The following is a 17647-nucleotide window of genomic DNA, read 5'->3' as shown; positions in this document are numbered from 1 at the left end:
ATACAAGAAAAGAGCATTACATACCTATTTACCTAATAACTATAGATGCAAAATTCTTAAACAAAATATTTTAGCAGTTCCAATATAGCAGTGTAGTAAAAAAATACATTATGGGTAAGTTCAGTTTGCCCCAGGTATGTAAAGATAGCTCCATATATACATTAACCGATTATGTCATATCAATAAATACAGAAAAACATTTGACAATAATGTAAAAACATGCCTAAAATTTAAAATAAATCTTTGTAAACTGGGAATAGGAGGCAACTTCTTCAAGTTGATAAAAATAATGTATGAAAAACCTACATCAATTATGATCCAAAATGGGGAAATTTTAGAAGCATTTAGTTTAAAATTAGGACAAACATCACTTTTATTCAATGTGCATTTGAGCTCAAAATGCAAAAGATGATAGAAGAGCATTACTATCTAAGGAATGAAATGGAGAAAATAAAGTCATAAATGGCAGATGGTATAATTTTTTACATAGAAAACCCAAAGAAACTATATATAAATCGTTAGAGAAAACAGGAAAATTTAGAAAGACAGATGGATATAAGATTGATATATAAAAATCGATTATATCTGCATATACTAGTTATCAGCTGAGAGATCATTAAACTTTTGTGACTGATCACTATGTGACTTCTAGAATATAGGTTAAAATGAGTGGCAATGAAATTTTTTAAAAAAGACTTCCAGTTCAATACACTTATTTGTTTAAATTAGGTTTCTAAAATCACTTATTGCTTATAAAATTTAAATCTAGGAATTGGAATGATTCTACCAATAGGTAATATTCATCAGTAGGTAAATAAATAATTGAAAGAAAAAGTATTTCATCTCATTTAGAGATGCATTTTAATAATTATGTTTACTATGATATATCAGATACTGTAATATATTATTTTTTGTTTGATTTTATGTTATAATATTTATAATAATAAGTCTAATGATAACTCCAATCACTTCAGTAAACCCAAAGAGGGGCTCTTTTTTGAGCTGAAGAAATTGCCTCCTCTTCCTAGTCAGCTAAGAGTTATTATCATAACTGATAATATGGATGATAATAATATGAATGGATGTTAATATTGATAATATGAATGGATGTTAAAAACATTTTCTGAATATCTGAGATAATTATATGATTTTTTCTTTATTGTTAATGTAGCCGAAATTAGCTAATTCATTTTTGAATAGTGAACAACCCTTGCATTCCAGAAATAAGCCTAATTTGGTTATGACATATTAGTTTCTTATTTACATTAGATTCAATTTGCTAAGACTTTTTGTGGGAATTTTATGTCAATGTTCATAAGGGAGTTTCTCTTTATATAATGTGTTTTTCAGGTTTAAGTGTGAGAGTAATTCTAGTCTCATAAGATGAATTAGGAAGTATTTCCTTCTTCTCTATTTTCTGAAAGAGTTTCAGTAAGGTTGATATTATCTCATATTTAGATGTTTAGTAGAATTCACCAGTAAACTAACCTGTGCTTGGAGTTTTCCTTGTGGAAATATTTTTTATTACAAATTCAATTCCTTTAATAGATACAGGCCTGGTCAACTTTCTATTCCTTTTTTATCCAGTTTTGATACACCATATTTTTCAAGGAATTTGTCTATTATATCTTAATTATCGAATTTATTGGCATAAAGTTGTTCAAAATATTCTCTTTTTAAATGCTATTAGAGGGACTTCCCTTCCCACTGGTGGTCCAGTGGGTAAGAATCTGCGCTCCCAATGCAGGGGCCCGGGTCTAATCCCTGGTTGGGGAACCAGATCCCGCATGCATGCCGCAACTAAGAGTCCCCATGCCACAACTAAGAAGCCCACATGCTGCAACTAAGATCTGGCACAGCCTAAATAAATATTTTTTAAAATGATTCTACTTAAAAATAAATAAATAAATGCCATTAGAACCTCAAGTGATATCCACTCTTGCCCTCTTTCATTACAAAAATTTGGTAATTTATGAGTCTTCATGTTTCCCTTGATCAGTCTTGAAAGGGGCCTACCAATTCCATTGCTTCTTTGAAGAACCCACAGTTGACTGTAAATTTTCTGTGTTGTCAGTTTTCTATTTCCTTGATTTCTGCTCTTATCCATATTATTTCCTTCATTCTATTTACTTTCATTTACTTTACTCTTTTTTTAAAATTTTCTTAGTGTGGAAACAGGTCACTGAATTAAACTTTCTTATTTTGTAATATAGGCATTTAAAGGTATAAATTTCACTCTAAGCACTACTTGAGCTGCATGACACAAAATTTCACATTTGTGTTTTCATTTTCATTCAGTTCAAAATGACTTCTCGTATTCCTTATGACTTCTTCTTTGAGCCATGGTATTTAGAATTGTATTATTTAATTTCCGAACATTGGGGGATTTTTCCAAAAATCTTATTATTACCTTCTAATTTAATCCCACTGTGGTCAGAGAACAATTCTGACATATTTTAGTCTTCTGAAACTTATTAAGATTTGTTTTTATGGCCCAGCATATGGTCCTCATTGGTGAACATTCCATACATATTTGAAAAACATATATATTCTTCAGTTGTTGGGTGTACTACTCTATAAATATTAAATAGATCAAGTTGACAGTCTTCAGAGCTTCTATATTTCTACTGCTTGTTTTTGGTTCACTTATTCTATCACTTTCTGAGAAATCAGGGTTATAAGCTCCAGCAATGACTGATGAGTATGGATCTGTCTGGTTTTCCCTTTAGTTCTGTCAGTTGGCTCTTCATGAATTTTGAAGCTCTGTACTAGGTGCATGCATATGAAGGATTGTTATGTCTTTCTGGTTAATTATCTGCTTCATCATTATGACATGTACTTCTTTATCTCCAGGAATACTCTCTGGAAGTCTCTTTTACCTGATACTAATATAGGCATACCAGATTTCTTATAATGACTATTTACAAGGACTATCTTTGTACATTCTTTAAATTTCAACCTACTTGTGTTTATTACACTGTATGTCTTGTAGACAGCAGTTTCTTTTTTAATCAATTCTAATAATCTCTGTCCGTTAACTAGAGTGTTTAGTCCATTTGATTTTGACCTAACTACTGATATGCTGAATTTATATCTATCATCCATTTACCCCTCTCTGCTTCACTCCTCTCTCGTTCCTTTGCTGTCTTTTTTCTTCTGGGTAAATGAAGTAATTTTTAGTGTATTTTATTTCCTCTATTGGATTTTGAGCTTTTTGTTTTTGGTTTTGCTTTTGGTAGTTGCTCTACAGCTAACAATATGCACCTTTAACTTATCAAAGTCTACCTAGATTAGAAATTATAAAACTTTGGGACTTCCCTGGTGGTCCAGTGGTTAAGAATCCACCTTCCAATGCAGGGGATATGGGTTCAATCCCGTATCTTAGGTCAGGGAACTAAGATCCCACATGCCACAGGGCAACTAAGCCTGCGCACTCTAGAGCCCACATACCACAACTAGAGAGCCTGCACACTGCAACGAAGATCCCGCATGCCGCAACTAAGACCAAATGCAGCCAAATAAATAAATAAATAAATATTTTTTTAAAAAAAGAAAATGACTTAAAAAAAATTCAAAACTGATAATTTGTATTTTCTACTACACAAAGTTAACAACCTGACAACCATGTTTCTACCCCCCCAATCTTTCGTGCTATTGTTGTCATATCTTTCAATTTTACACCTATTATAAACTCCACCATACAATGATATTATTTTTGCTTTAGAGTCAGTTGTCTATACATATCAGCTTATTTACCACGTGTGTTCTTTATTCCTTCCTGTAGATTCATGCTTCCATCTGGTTTCATTTCCTTTCAGCTGGAAGAACATCCTTTAGCATTTCTTACAGAAAGTGCTTTTTAGAAATGAATTTTTTTTAATGGAAGTATAGTTGATGTACAATATTATATTAGTTACAGGTGTACAATATAGTGATTCACAATTTTTAAAGGTTATACTCCATTTATAGTTATTATAAAATATTGGCTATAATCCTGTGCTATACAATATATCTCCATAGCTTATTGTATTTTTCTTTCTTTTAATTTTTTAATTTTTTTAAATTAATTTTTTAATTGGGGTATAGTTGATTTACAATGTTGTGTTAGTTTCTGCTATACAGCAAAGCGAATCAGCCATCACGCAGACACATCTCCACTTACAGATGAATTCTTTTCATATTTATTTATCTGAAAAATGTCTATATTTAACCCTAATTTTTGGAGTTTGTTTGTTTGTTTTTTGGTCCTAGAATTCTAGGCTGACAATTTTTCTTTCAGTACTTTAAAAGAAGTTCCATTTTATTCTGATCTCCGATGTTTTGGATAAGAACTCAGCTATCATAGTTTCCCTTTACATACTGTGTTTCTTTCTTCCGTTGCTGCGTCTGTTTTTCTCTTTATATTTTGTTTCTAGCAATTAAATTATAATGTTTATAGGTGTGGTTTTCTTTGTATTTACCCAGCTTGGTTTCACTAAGTTTCTAGGATCTGTAAATATATATGCTTTTTAAAAAGACTATTTTTTAGAGCACTTTTAGGTTAACAAAAAAACTGAGAGGGATGCACAGAGATTTCCCACACACTTTCTTAAATCAATGTATTTTAAATCAAAGAAATATTTCAGCCATTATTTTTACAGACTTTTTTCTACCCCCTTCTCACTCTTTTACCCTTCTGGAATTCCAGTTACATGTAATATTAGCCCATTTGATAATGTCCAACATGTCATGGAGGCTCTATTCATTTTGTAAAAACCCTTTTTCTCACAGTTGTTCACACTGGATAATTTCTATTGATCTGTTTTAAAATTTATGGACTCTTTCTTTTGAAAGCTCTAATCTGTCATTAAGACCATCCACTGAATTTTTTCATTTAAATTTCAGTTTTCAAATTTCCATTTTTAAAATGTTTTCCTTTCTCAGCTGAGATTTCCTATCTGTTCTATCATCAACATTACATTTTCTTTAAGACTTTGAAGCACAACTTATAGGAGTGACTTTAAAATCACTGTTAAATCCAATATCTAGGACTTCTCTGAGTTGCTTTCTACTGCATGTTTTTGTTCACTATGGGCTACATGTTACTGTTCTTTGAATGTCTGGTGATATTTTTTAATTGAATATAGAATACTGTAGATGATACACTACAAAGACTCTGGATTCTGTTATTTTCTTCTGAAAAGCAATGATTTTTGTTCTAGTAGATAATTCAGTTAATAGCTGATCTCCTTGACCTTGTATAGGCTTGGATTTATCCTTTGTTGGGCTGATCTGTTGAAAGCTCAGGGTATTTCCCAGACCTCTCTATCTTGATGGGACTCATCCTCCAAATTCTACTGTCCCTGTAGATTGCCTTGGGGCTTTCAGTTTTGTTACACTACATCTATAGTTAGCTTTATTGTAGGTCATGATCCCTACTCCTAAAACCCAGACTTTCTGTTATCTCAGCAAGATGCCTGAAGTTTTAACAAGACTTTTGCCACTGACTGGGTTGGAACTGAAACTTCCCCAGCACTGCTGCTCTAACTCTAGCATCACAATTCCACTTCCATCCCCAGAGCAGCTTATCTCTGGTAGGCCTTGGGTAGTCTGATCCAGTGAACGTGAGGCTTAGTCCTCAGCCAAGGAATTATGGACATCTGACCCCCAACTTCTGCTCAGTATACTGTTTATATATAAATTACTTCTCTGATTTACTCAGAGCATTTGCAACTATAGAATCAAGGATGTCAGAAGGTCACCTAGTCAAAGAATCATATGATTTTTTAAATGACAGGAATCTTAGAGATGTAAGAAACCCTTTCGTTTCAGAATGAGAAAACTGCCAACCTGAAAAGTTAAGTGCAAACTTAACAATTTTCAGTTGTGCGTATCATGCTTTGCAAATATTCAGCTTGACCAATTTCAAAGTGTTTTTATCACGTTATCTCATTTAATCCTCACAACAACCTCATGAGGTGGGTCTAAGTATTATAACCCCGGTTTATAACTAGCTCAAAATGTAAACACATTCTTTGCTACAAAGAGCATCTTATAATACTCGTTTACTCAGAATCTTCAGCCAGGAAAAGCTTATGATTAAATAAATGGATTACTATTTCTACATACAAAGCTTGAGGGAAGTTTTATCCATTTACAGAATGAGTAAATACCTTTATGGTACTCTGAGGGACACAGAGAATGAAGATCCTGAAAGGAAAAGATTTTTTTTTTTAAATCCCAAACTAAAAAAACCTCTCATAATGGTATATTATGTAAAAAATTTTCTTAAAATGAGTATTGCAGTTAGCTTAAGGCATTAGGTTATCTACCTGGAATAGTTGTCCCTTTAACTGTTTCAACTGTATTAAACAGAGGGACTAGGGTTCATCCTACACCTCCAGTAGAGAAAAAAGTAAAAAGATAAGTAAGAAGTAGGACAATAATCGCACTCCTTTCCCCTTTAGGAAAAAGAGGATGACCTATATTCTTAATTTCATCCCTGCACAAGCGAGGACATTCTTGCACACAAACCATATACTGATGGGGGAAAGACAGAAATATAAAAACTGGAAAAGAGAGGGACTTTGGGGCCTTTATCTGAAAAGTTCCGCTCTTTACTTAGAGATTACCACAGCCATTTAGGACATTTTAAATGAAAAAAATGATTAGGAAGCATGATTTCTTCAGGAAAGTGGTTTTTTCTGTTTGGAATTTACATCTGACCTTAAACGGCTAAAAGGTGGAATGGATTTAGGATTAAGGGAGGAGAACGGCAAGGGATATCAGGGTTGTTTGTAAATGATTCTAATTCAGGTCACAAGAAAATAAAACGATTTGAGAAAAACATTTGAAATACTCGTGCCTCATCTTGTGAGAAGCTGAGCATCATGGTCACCATTTAGGAGCAGGGACAGGTAAGGAACTCAAATACTGTACTGTAAATACTGTAATTACTGTACTTAATTAACCCATCTCCATCACTGTCCTGTGACAACTCAGAGCCCCACCTAAACTCTTAGTTCTGATGAGAAAAGATGTGTGACAGTTGATACCACACATTCTGTGAAGTAGGAAGCATGAGAGAGCTGGATGTGAGGGTAGAAAAAGAGGGAACAGAATTAAAGAGTTAACCAAGGCTAGTATGGAAGTCCCCAAGTCAAGAGTTAGAAACTCTTCTTTATAATTTTAATTAGGACCAGTCCCACTAGTGTTATTTATTGCTATACTATACAGCATACTTTGTTTTCTTTTTCAACTCAAGTGTAGGAAATTTTCATAAGAATTTATGTGATTTCCCACAAAATATTTAAAGCTCAGTATTTCAGGCCACTGTGAAAAATGCTTCCAACTCCACTAAAAGTCCTTTGTCATATGTCCAATGACTCAAATAAAGGCATTCGGTGGAAGTATACATAAGTGTGGCTTTGCAAAAAGTATACATGTTCTAATTCTTATGTATCTTAAAAGGCATTTCAATTTGTTACTCGTATATAATTTGCACAACTATTATCAATTTTGTGGTAATTTGGAAGACTGTCATAGATCTCCAAGTGGGATTTTATTTTTTAATGTCAGCAACTCTACAATAAATTTAAAAATGAAATTCTACAGAATATTAGGAGATAAAATAATTTAAAATACTGTCTCATTTTAATTATTCAAAGTATAACAGATGGATCACCTAACTATACTAACCCCAAATAGCCTGAACTTTTCCCAGTAACCATTTTCTACAGCTTCCTTAATTCCAAGCATACTGCATTTTTCTCTCAAATTAAAAGGCAAGTATCTTTTAAATGACAGAATTCAGATCATATTACTGAACTCTTCTTAGGTACATATGAAAATTTATTTTATGTGGGTGGGAAGTTAGATTTTTCTGTAGCCAGAAGTCATCTCACGAGTATATAATGTGGCCCACAGTGCTTTGGACTTCTCTAGCAACTTTATTAATGGGATGCTATTTATCACACAGCTCTAGATTCTCAAAGAAACAAAAGAGCGATTCCACCACCACCTTCTGAAACAAACCAATTCTCAGTATAGTCAAATGCGTAGTTTGATAAAAGTTTACTCAAAATGAAACGTGAGTCTTTTGAGCTGTATTCATAATGCTAACATAGGGTGAGACTGCAGTAGGACTCTGAATGCAGGGCAGTGGAGAATGAATCAGCTCATCTAGAAATCTTGATAGTGAAGCTTGTGACCTGAACTGATACTCAGAATTTATTATGGTTGTTATTTTATTATTTTCCTCCCTCTCCCGTTCATCCTTTCTTTCTTAGTCAAAGAGGTTAACATAAAAGTGAAGTAAAAAAACAGTGATTAACAAAACCACAGCATAAGAAGAAGAACCAATATGAGATCTGCCAATGAAAATGTCCCTTCTCCCCAGGGCTAGCCAACCAACTCCAGTGCTTCTCCTGAGACACCGGCAGGCTACCAGGTGAACAGTTCCACATCCTCCCAAACTCACGGCCGTCTGTCTGTAACAGACACTCAAAAATTACAATCATAAATACTAGGGATAGAAGAGAACTATCAGGGCATTCCTTTTGGTTTGACTAGTTCAGGATTATCCCAGAAAACTAGACTATTCTGGTGCTTTGCTGAAGGACTGTCTCTACAAATAGGCCAACTATCCTTTCTTCAGGGAAGACTTTTCTTATTCCAGATTCAGAGTCACACATGTGCATGTTTCAGGCTCTTGTGTACATTGCATTCCCTTCATATTTCTTCTACATTTCAAGTTCTCTGGTTATAGTAAACAAGTCCTTTTAACTTGTTCAGTTATTATTAATAAAACAATGAAAACATTTAAAATATGGTGGGTCCTGCCATAACTACAGAAGGAAGAATCTTTTTGTCACTGCCAACAGCCACAGATAGGATATTACCTTTCTTCTTTTAAATTTTGCTTAAATACTTTTCTGTTTTCCTGCAAATCGTTGCCAGTAAATACATGCAGCAAGCTAACAATACCCACTACTAAGGGCTTCCTATGCCAGGCACTGCTCTCAATCCCATATATTAACAATTTCTTATTCTACTGTCATGAAAATGCTATGAAGCAGGGACAGTCATTATTGCCATTTAACAAATAAGGAGACTGAAGCACAAGAAGGCTAAATAACTTGCTGAAGTCACAGAGCTAATAAGTGGCAGAGTTAGAATCCAGATTCAGGCTCTTTCATTCCAGGAAGTATGCTCTCACTATTTGCCATAAGTAATTAGATGCAGATATCATGCAGAACTACTTGGGGGGAGTGAACTCCTTGCAAACTGACAATGAACGAAGCAAATTCTGAGCAAAGTTGTAGAACTGAGACACTCCCAACCCAGGACAGATGATTAGCAGAAACTGTTCAACATATGGAGAGGAGTCCAGAACATAGCAGAAGAAAGTCTATTCCCTTGGTCAGCTATGCAGTGAAAAGGAATCAAAAGTTTACTGTATCAGAACCCGCAATATGTCATTCATAGTGCTTTGTGTATAATTATTAGGTTAATTGTACAGCTTTTGATTGAGGTTTTATGAATTATTACTTAATATTTGTATGCCAAACTTTAAAAAATTAAACTATAGTTGATTTACAATATTATGTTAGTTTCTGGTGTACAGCATAGTGATTCAATATTTTTATACATTATACTCTGTTTAAAAGTTTTACAAAATAATGGCTATATTTCCCTGTGCTGTACAATAAATTGCTGTAGCTAATCTCCAAAACATACAAACAGCTCATACAGCTCAATATCAAAAAACAAACCACCCAATCAAAAAATGGGCAGAAGATCTAAATAGACATTTCTCCAAAGAAGACATATAGATGGCCAAAAGGCACATGAAAAGATGCTCAACATTGCTAATTACTAGAGAAATGCAAATCAAAACAACAATGAGATATCACCTCACATCAGTAAGAATGGCCATCATCAAAAAAATCTACAAACAATAAATGCTGGAGCGGGCATGGAGAAAAGGGAACCTTCTTACACTGATGGTGGGAATGTAAATTGGTGCACCCACTATGGAGAATAGTATGGAGGTTCCTGAAGAAACTAAAAACAGAGTTACCATATGATCCAGCAATCCCACTCCTGGGCATATATCCAGAGAAAAACATAATTCAAAAAGACACATGCAGGGCTTCCCTGGTGGTGCCGTGGATAAGAATCTGCCTGCCAATGCAGGGGATACAGGTTCAATCCCTGGTCCAGGAAGATCCCACATGCCACGGAGCAACTAAGCCCGTGCGCCATAACTACTGAGCCTGCGCTCTAGAGCCCGTGAGCCACAACTACTGAGCCCACGTGCCACAACTACTGAAGCCCGTGCGCCTAGAGCCCGTGCTCTGTAACAAGAGAAGCCACCGCAATGAGAAGCCCGTGCACCACAACGAAGAGTAGCCCCCACTTCCCGCAACTAGAGAAAGTCCACGCGCAGCAATGGAGACCCAACACAGCCAAAAATAAATAAATAAATAAATATTTAAAAAAAAAAAAAAAAAAAAAAAAAAGACACATGCACCCCAGTGTTCATTGCAGCTCTATTACAATAGTCAAGACATGGAAGTAACCTAAATGTCCACCAATAGATGAATGGATAAAGAAGATGTGTTTTATATATTTATACATATATATGTATACACACACACACACACACACACACACACACACACACACACACAATGGAATATTATTCAGCCATAAAAAGGAATGAAATAATGCCATTTGCAGCAACATGCATGGACCTAGAGATTATCATACTAAGTGAAGTAATCCAGATAGAGAAAGACAAATATCATGATATCGCTTATAGGTGGAACCTAAAAAAAAAAAGATACAAATGAACTTATATACAAAACAGAAATAGACCCACAGACATAGAAAACAAACTTATGGTTACCAAAGGAGAAAAGAGAGTGGAGGAGGGATACATTAGGAGTTTGGGATTAGCCACCACTCTCAACAGAATGTTTGGATAGACGATTAGGCCTGAAGTGCTTAATTTGTTACAAGAAAGGTATTAAACAACCATTTTATTAAGATATGAAAATGAGAGACAACAACAAGGAGAAATTTAAGTGCAAATTAAAGCAAAGACTACTTTAAAAACTTTAAGTCAGTAAATCTGCATGACAAAAAACTTGTAGAAAATCTAAGAACAGCATGATGCTGTAGTAGTATCTCCTGAGCAAATGAGGAAGGTGATTTAAGAGACAGGTCACCTGTCAGAGCCAGGTTTTAACACCTTATTTCTAGAACTTTTATTTAATGTTTATTCATCAAATTTCTATACCACTTATAAATTCTCTGAATACTTTAATTACTCATCCCATGCCTTAGTGTGTGAGTGTTTGATCTTACCAAAAACAGTTTTGCAAATCACAGTATTTTTCTGAAATGTAATCTCTAACCTGGGCTGGCAAGGGAAGTCCATAAGAAAGTTTAGTACTGTGGTTCCAAAAATAATAACAGTAATAAAACAAAAAAATCACACGCAATTCCCTTTTAATGGTTTAAAGTCAAGCATTCTTTAAAAAATTCTTTCATATCTTTTCGAAGTCCTAATAATAAAGGAAAATTCCTTTACAAATCCACCACTGTTATGCTATAGACACTTGAACTGAGCGGGAAAGATGTGACAAGTCAAGTCAAGATATTGGTCCACAGAGAAAACGAAACAATACTCCTATACCGTTGCTTCAGGAGGGCCTGTGTGTGCTTAGGAGTATCACATCGATACCTTGTATTCCCGAATATTATACCCATCCTTCCTCTATGTTCTTATCATCAGGGATAAAACCTTGTCTTAAACTGCTTCTACTAACCTGCTCGTAAGAAGCAAACTTTCTCATCACGATACTCAGAACCCTAAATTCTCCCCGTTCTCCCTGCGTATCAACCTATTTCTGGCTCCAGTATCTGTCACTTCCGAGAGCACATCACCTGTAATTCTTTTCTAAAAGATCAGGCTCTCTTAACCTCCCACTGTGTCCTAATAATCCATAAGCACAGGGGACACCCCGACATTTGTTTCCTCAACTCCTGGGCTGCCGTCATGATATCAAAACAATCATGCCCCATGAAAATTCATGCTGAGGTGTCATGGCAAGATCCTCTGCTACTTTGTAATTCTCATATTCAACATTTGTTGATAGTTCAAAGCAGCGGAAAAGAAGAGGGGATGTTAGCTTCAAGCACTGGCTGGGCTCAGAAAGACTGTTTACTTTAGGTCAGAGAGAGTGCGTATTTATTGCAGAGAAGAAGGAACTAACAGAAAGTGAGCAAAGATTATGTGAAAGAAAATTAATGTAGACAGATTGCAGAGGAGGGAACCAGAGCTTAAATCTGTGATAGAAATAAGAAGCGAGCTTGGTGAAGGAGAGACAGTATCTCCTGTGAGTCAGAAGAGAAGACGACAAAAACACAGGGAGGTGATGAAGGTAACTGAGGGGTCCCAGCATAGACTTGGTTTCAGTAAAATGAGAGCAGGACAATTACATAGGGGTGGGGATTGGAGTGATGGAGAAAGTACTAAGGGACTTAAAAAAGAGACATACTTGTTCTGAAGAGAAGGAAACCAGAACTTTTCAAAGTCACAGAGGAGAAAAAGAAGCAGCTGTATTATGCACAGCAGATATATACAGCCTTCACAACAGACTATCTCAAGGAAGCTGCAAGATGCCTGGAAAGTAGGAAAATGATGTAAAGAAAGGTTCTGCTAAAAGTGACAATTTTGTAAAAACTGACTGGAGAGTGTGGCAAATGTTAATGGTGAAATATGGGGGATGGGTATAAGGAGGTTCACTATGCTATTCTCTACTTTTGTGTACCTTTGGAAATGTTTATAATAAAAAATGTTTTTAAAAATTGCCTAGCCATCGTATGACCTCAGGAGCAATGGTTATCTTCCTCAGAAAGCTCAACAACTTGCCAGAACTTTCCAGAAGGTTTTAGGAATTTCAGAGAAACAACTGCATACGGATACATACACTCTAGAGGACTGCAAAATTCAATGACAGGGAGGCAAAAAAAGTTTCTATTTGACGAGGATTTGTCCCAAATTTGTTCTAAGGAGTGAGAAACACAAGTGAGCATTAAAATTAGGCTAAGTGGGTCAGGCGTGACAAACAGGGCCAGAAGATGAAAGCGATGAGGACAAGTATTTCAACTAAGCATATGCCTGAAGAACAATATTATAAAACTTACTTCATCTCCAGAACTTCCTCTAAGTGTTTTCTTCTCTCGGCCCGAAGGTTGGTCAAATGAGTTTCCTTCTCTGCCAGTGACTGCTGAGTGCAGGACAGCTTTGCCTTCATGGACTCCAGCTCCTGTTTTACCTTCTCCATGGCCATCAGTAACTCCTCCACCTACGATCAATACAGAAAAGACAGAAACTGAGCATCTGGGTCAGGTATAGTCAGAGGAGCTGGGCAGTGGGCAACGCCTGGGTCCACAAAATTGAAGACACACCCATCAAAAATTCTGTACTCTCGCAGGATCAGACATAAATGGCAGTTAAAGAAATACATCTCTCATCTTCCCTCCACTATAATTCTTCTCAGTTTAGGTCCAAAAAACCCTCATTTTCTTTTTGACAAATGTAAGGGCATCAGAAGTAACAGTGTGCCAGAAACAATCCCTTCTAAGGAATTTATTTGGAAACAGTCCAGAAACTTCCATGGAAATAACAATATAATGCAGATAAAAATATAAGGAACAAAATCATAATAAATATTTCTAGAAGGATTTTAGGAAATAAAAGCCATAAACCTGACTAATACCAGATGCAGAATAAACATAAATGAGTCATTTTTATTCGTTCAAACTAAGATTCTTCTGTTTATACCATTACAAGAATTTCTTGTTAAAGAAACAGCTAGAATTCAATCGGATAATTTCCTGCTCTAAAGCTAGGTAGGCAGAGATCTTTTGAGGAAGGCAGAAAGAAAAGAAAAAAAATATATGACCAGATAGAGAAGAGACAGAATGCTTTTAAAAGACCTGTAAAGGGCTTCCCTGGTGGCGCAGTGGTTAAGAATCTGCCTGCCAATGCAGGGGACACAGGTTCGAGCCCTGGTCCAGGAAGATCCCACATGCCATGGAACAACTAAGCCCGTGCACCACAACTACTGAGCCTGTGCTCTAGAGCCTGCGAGCCACAACTACTGAGCCCATGTGCCACAACTACTGAAGCCCGCGTGCCTAGAGCCCATGCTCTACAACAAGAAAAGCCACTGCAATGAGAAGCCCGCGCACCGCAATGAAGAGTAGCCCTTGCTCAGCACAACTAGAGAAAGCCCACGTGTAGCAATGGAGACCCAACGCAGCCAAAAATATAAATAAATAAATAAATAAGTTTATTTTAAAATAACTAAATAAAATAAGAGACCTGTAAAAACATGAGAGAAAGAAGACAGAATGCTAAAACACAAGAAACTAAGAGAGCAAGTTCTGTACCTCATCAGTTATTTCCACTTACTCTGGGTGGTTCCAAAATCAGATTTAAATAAACATGTTCATCTTAATTCAGAGGCAAAAATATGCTGCCAAAATATCTGTTATTACCTAAAAACAACCTCAACCAGATAATCAAACAGCCAAGTATACCAATCACAAGAGTTTACAGTCAGTTTGCTACTTGACAAGAAATAATCTTGGTTATAATCCTTTCCAGAGGTAGAAGTGAGTGTAGGTAGATGGATTAGTGTTAAAAACAGTTACATTTAGTTTTTTGGCACTTGAATTATTTTACTTTGGGTATCTTCTCAGAAGTGATCAAGTTAATGCTCTCAGCTAAACAGCACCCTGACAGTCCCAGTTGCTGTGAGACTTCTTCTTATTATGCAGATCTCTTTGGATATGTATTCACATATCAGCAAGCTTTACAAGAACATATAACTGCCTGCCTTTTTGAAAACTGTCAATAAGGATGATTCTACATTATCAGTTTAATTCATATAAAATCTTAGCAAAAACTAGATTAAATTATGCCCCAAGGCATAAGGCACTCTTATAACACAAAATCAGCCATCAACAGCATCATTCATAGAAGGTCTAATAAATAGTGAGATGTGTCCATCTTTTATGAACTTAAGCGTATCTCACAAAATCTCCCTCCCATCCTGTCCTTCACTGCTCCAGGCAAGCAATGGTATCAGTTTCTTATATAACTTGAAGAGATATCTTATACATACACAAGCAAGCATGTATAAACTATTCCTCCTTCTCCTATACAAAGGTAAGCCCACTCTATACACATACTCTTTTGCATCTAAAATTTTTAGTAAACTTTTATTGAAATACAACATAAATACAGAAAAATACACAAAACTTATAAATGTACAACCTGAAGAATTCTAAGTGAACAAACCTATACAAAGAGCACACAGACCAATAACCAGAACATTACCATCACCCCAACACCCCCATATCCCTTTTCTAGATTAAAAGTAACCATTGGGGCTTCCCTGGTGGCGCAGTGGTTGAGAATCTGCCTGCTAATGCAGGGGACACGGGTTCGAGCCCTGGTCTGGGAAGATCCCACATGCCACGGAGCAGCTGGGCCCGTGAGCCACAACTACTGAGCCTGCGCGTCTGGAGCCTGTGCCCCGCAACGGGAGGGGCCGCGATAGTGAGAGGCCCGCGCACCGCGATGAAGAGCGGTCCCTGCACCGCGATGAAGAGTGGCCCCCACTTGCCGTAACTAGAGAAAGCCCTCGCACGAACCGAAGACCCAACACAGCCAAAAAATAAAGAAATAAATAAATAAAGTAGCTATAAAATTAAAAAAAAAAAAAAAAAAGTAACCATTATTCTAACACTCTAGATTAGTTTTGTCTATTCGTTTTAACTTTATACAAATGGAATTACATAGTATATAATTTTAAGCACAGATTTTTTTTTTCCCCACTGGCGTTATATCTGTGAGATTCATCTACATTGCTGGGTAAAACTGTAGTTCTGTAATTCTCATAACTGTATGATATTCCACTGTGCGAAAATAGCAAAATTTACTGAAGGCACTTTTGATAAACAGAAGTTTTAAATTTTAATGGCGTTTAACAAAATTTTTCCTTTATACATGTTTATGTTCAGAGCTTTTTGTATAATGAACATGACAATTTTGTTAACCTCAAGGCCATGAGGATATTATTCTTTCTTCTAAATCCTTTATTGGACTATACATTCACATTTAAATATACAACATATATGCAATTGATTTTTTAATATGGTATGATGGTCAGACTCATTTTTATCAACATGGATATCCAACAGACTGAGCAATGCAAACAGCAGAAGGACTTCACAGTCATGGGAGGAAGGTACTTTGGCCTACTTGGCAAAAGATCAGAAATTACTTAAAGACAACTTATAGGAAAAATAATTTAACAATGTTTTATATTGCACATAGCCACCTTTAAATTTCATAAATGATCAATCTGAAATATCATATGCACTGATAAAAGGTATATGTATATATTCCAGAGCTAAGAGCAAAACACACACTTATATACTCACGACCCAGTAGCTTTTAAGTGCAATTATCCAACTGTATCCTCTGACTCTCCTGTGATAGGTTATCACTATTCTTAATTTGTGTACTTATTTCCTTGCATTTCTTTATTTTTACCTCTGATGTATATATTCCAAAATAAATCACTACTCAGTTTTATCAGTTTATGAACACTGAAAAAATGGTATCTACTGACTTTCTTATTTCATCCAAAATTATGTTTATTCATGCAGATAAAAAAAGGGCCCACCATAGGAGTATAACCCGGATATAAGAGCAAAACGCACACCTACGGACTCACCACTCCAGAGTTAAAAGCAATGACAGTCAACAGCACTAAGGACCACAGCTCTAAGATTACAGTTTCTCACTAAACTGAATGGGCTCCTTGGAAAAATTATTGATTCCAGATTAGGAGGCAGAAATATACAATAGATGGACTTTGCACATGTAGTGCCAAAAAAACAAGAGAAAATAAGGATCATGACACAGAAACTCTGATAAAACCAGAAAAAACACAGCCGAAGAAAGAAAAAAAGAAAGCTTAGAAGAATACCCCTTATGACTATAGATGCAAAAAATACTATAAAATCAAAGCCAGCAAGATATAAAAATTGAGATTTATCCCAAGAATGCAAGGTTGGTTTAACATATAAAATAAATGTAATAAATCATATTAATAAAATACACAACAAAAACCACATGATCATTTCAAAAGATGTAGAAAAAGCATTTGACAATTTCCAAAACCCCTTCATGATAAAAATATTCAAGAAACTAGGAATAGAGGAGAACTTCCTCAAGCCAATAAATGGCATCTATGAAAAACTTTTAATGATGAAAGACTGCATGCTTTCCCTCTAAGACCAAGAACAAGACCAGGATGTCTGTTCTCACCACTTCTGTTTAATATTGTACTAGAGATGATAGCCAGTAAAAAGTAAGCTGCAAAAAGTTTAAAGGCATCCATATTGGAAAGGAAGACATACAGTTTTCTCTAGCTGAAAATGATATAATCTTATAAAGAGAATAATCCTAAGGAATCCAGTTTAAAAAGTAAACAAATAGGGGCTTCACTGGTGGTGCAGTGGTTGAGAATCCGCCTGCCAATGCAGGGGACACGGGTTCGAGCCCTGGTCCAGG

General features: G+C 35.6%; 1 protein-coding gene across 13 annotated transcripts in view; it reads right to left on the bottom strand.

Moving 5' to 3' along the window:
• The window catches only part of ERC1 (ELKS/RAB6-interacting/CAST family member 1), a 424409-nt gene that overhangs the window by 179834 nt on the left and 226928 nt on the right, over nucleotides 1-17647 (bottom strand). For all 13 annotated transcript variants that reach the window (XM_057555932.1, XM_057555938.1, XM_057555941.1 and 10 more), the window contains one exon: nucleotides 13198-13358. In XM_057555932.1, coding sequence (XP_057411915.1) covers nucleotides 13198-13358 — 161 coding nt within the window. The remainder of the gene's footprint in view (nucleotides 1-13197; nucleotides 13359-17647) is intronic.

This window comes from Balaenoptera acutorostrata, chromosome 11 (genome assembly GCF_949987535.1).
Source record: "Balaenoptera acutorostrata chromosome 11, mBalAcu1.1, whole genome shotgun sequence".
Classification (NCBI taxonomy): Eukaryota; Metazoa; Chordata; class Mammalia; order Artiodactyla; family Balaenopteridae; genus Balaenoptera; species Balaenoptera acutorostrata.
The sequence above is the reverse complement of the archived record's forward strand: the minus strand, read 5'-3'. Positions and strand labels throughout refer to the sequence as shown.